Genomic DNA, 505 nt, shown 5'->3' with positions numbered 1-505 from the left:
CTAATGGCAATTTTGTCGATTTCACAGACTTAATCTGCTCCCCAAAACCTCCCACCGAAGCCCTTGTGCTCCTAGAGTACGAAAGGCAGGGGAAGAACGAGAACTAGTCTTGGGGTCCGACTGCAGATGGAGACCGTGCAGCCCGACAGCCCAGCGGCGACCTCAGCTGCAAGCAGCCAGCTCCCCGCGCGAGGCCCTGCTGCCTCACCTCTTGTGTGTGCATCTCCGGGGAGTCGGGACCCTCACCTGGACTTCCTGCTCCACTTTTCCCGAAGACCCGAGACTTCGGGCCCCCTCGAGCCGTCACCCCTGAAGGCGGAACAGCTCCCTCCACCATCTCGCCCTCCGCTCCCAAATCAAGTCGGCTCCCGGCGAGGAAGGGGGGGCCCAGCCCGAGCGTCCCGACCCCCCGAATGCCGCAAGAGTGGGCATTGCTGCCCTCAAAGGCTCAAACGCACTCACTCTCAAAGGCCTGGAGGAAAAGCTCGTGGTCAGCCTGGACGTG

The 505-nt window shown here is 62.4% G+C and overlaps 1 protein-coding gene across 1 annotated transcript in view; it reads right to left on the bottom strand.

Moving 5' to 3' along the window:
* Positions 1-505, bottom strand: part of SUZ12 (SUZ12 polycomb repressive complex 2 subunit) — a gene marked incomplete at its 5' end in the record, with an annotated part of 46,480 nt that extends 45,975 nt beyond the window's left edge. The window contains one exon of the mRNA XM_005877635.2: positions 463-505. Coding sequence (XP_005877697.1) covers positions 463-505 — 43 coding nt within the window. The remainder of the gene's footprint in view (positions 1-462) is intronic.

The sequence above is a fragment of the Myotis brandtii genome, unplaced genomic scaffold (assembly GCF_000412655.1).
Source record: "Myotis brandtii unplaced genomic scaffold, ASM41265v1 scaffold523, whole genome shotgun sequence".
Taxonomy (NCBI): Eukaryota; Metazoa; Chordata; class Mammalia; order Chiroptera; family Vespertilionidae; genus Myotis; species Myotis brandtii.
The sequence above is the reverse complement of the archived record's forward strand: the minus strand, read 5'-3'. Positions and strand labels throughout refer to the sequence as shown.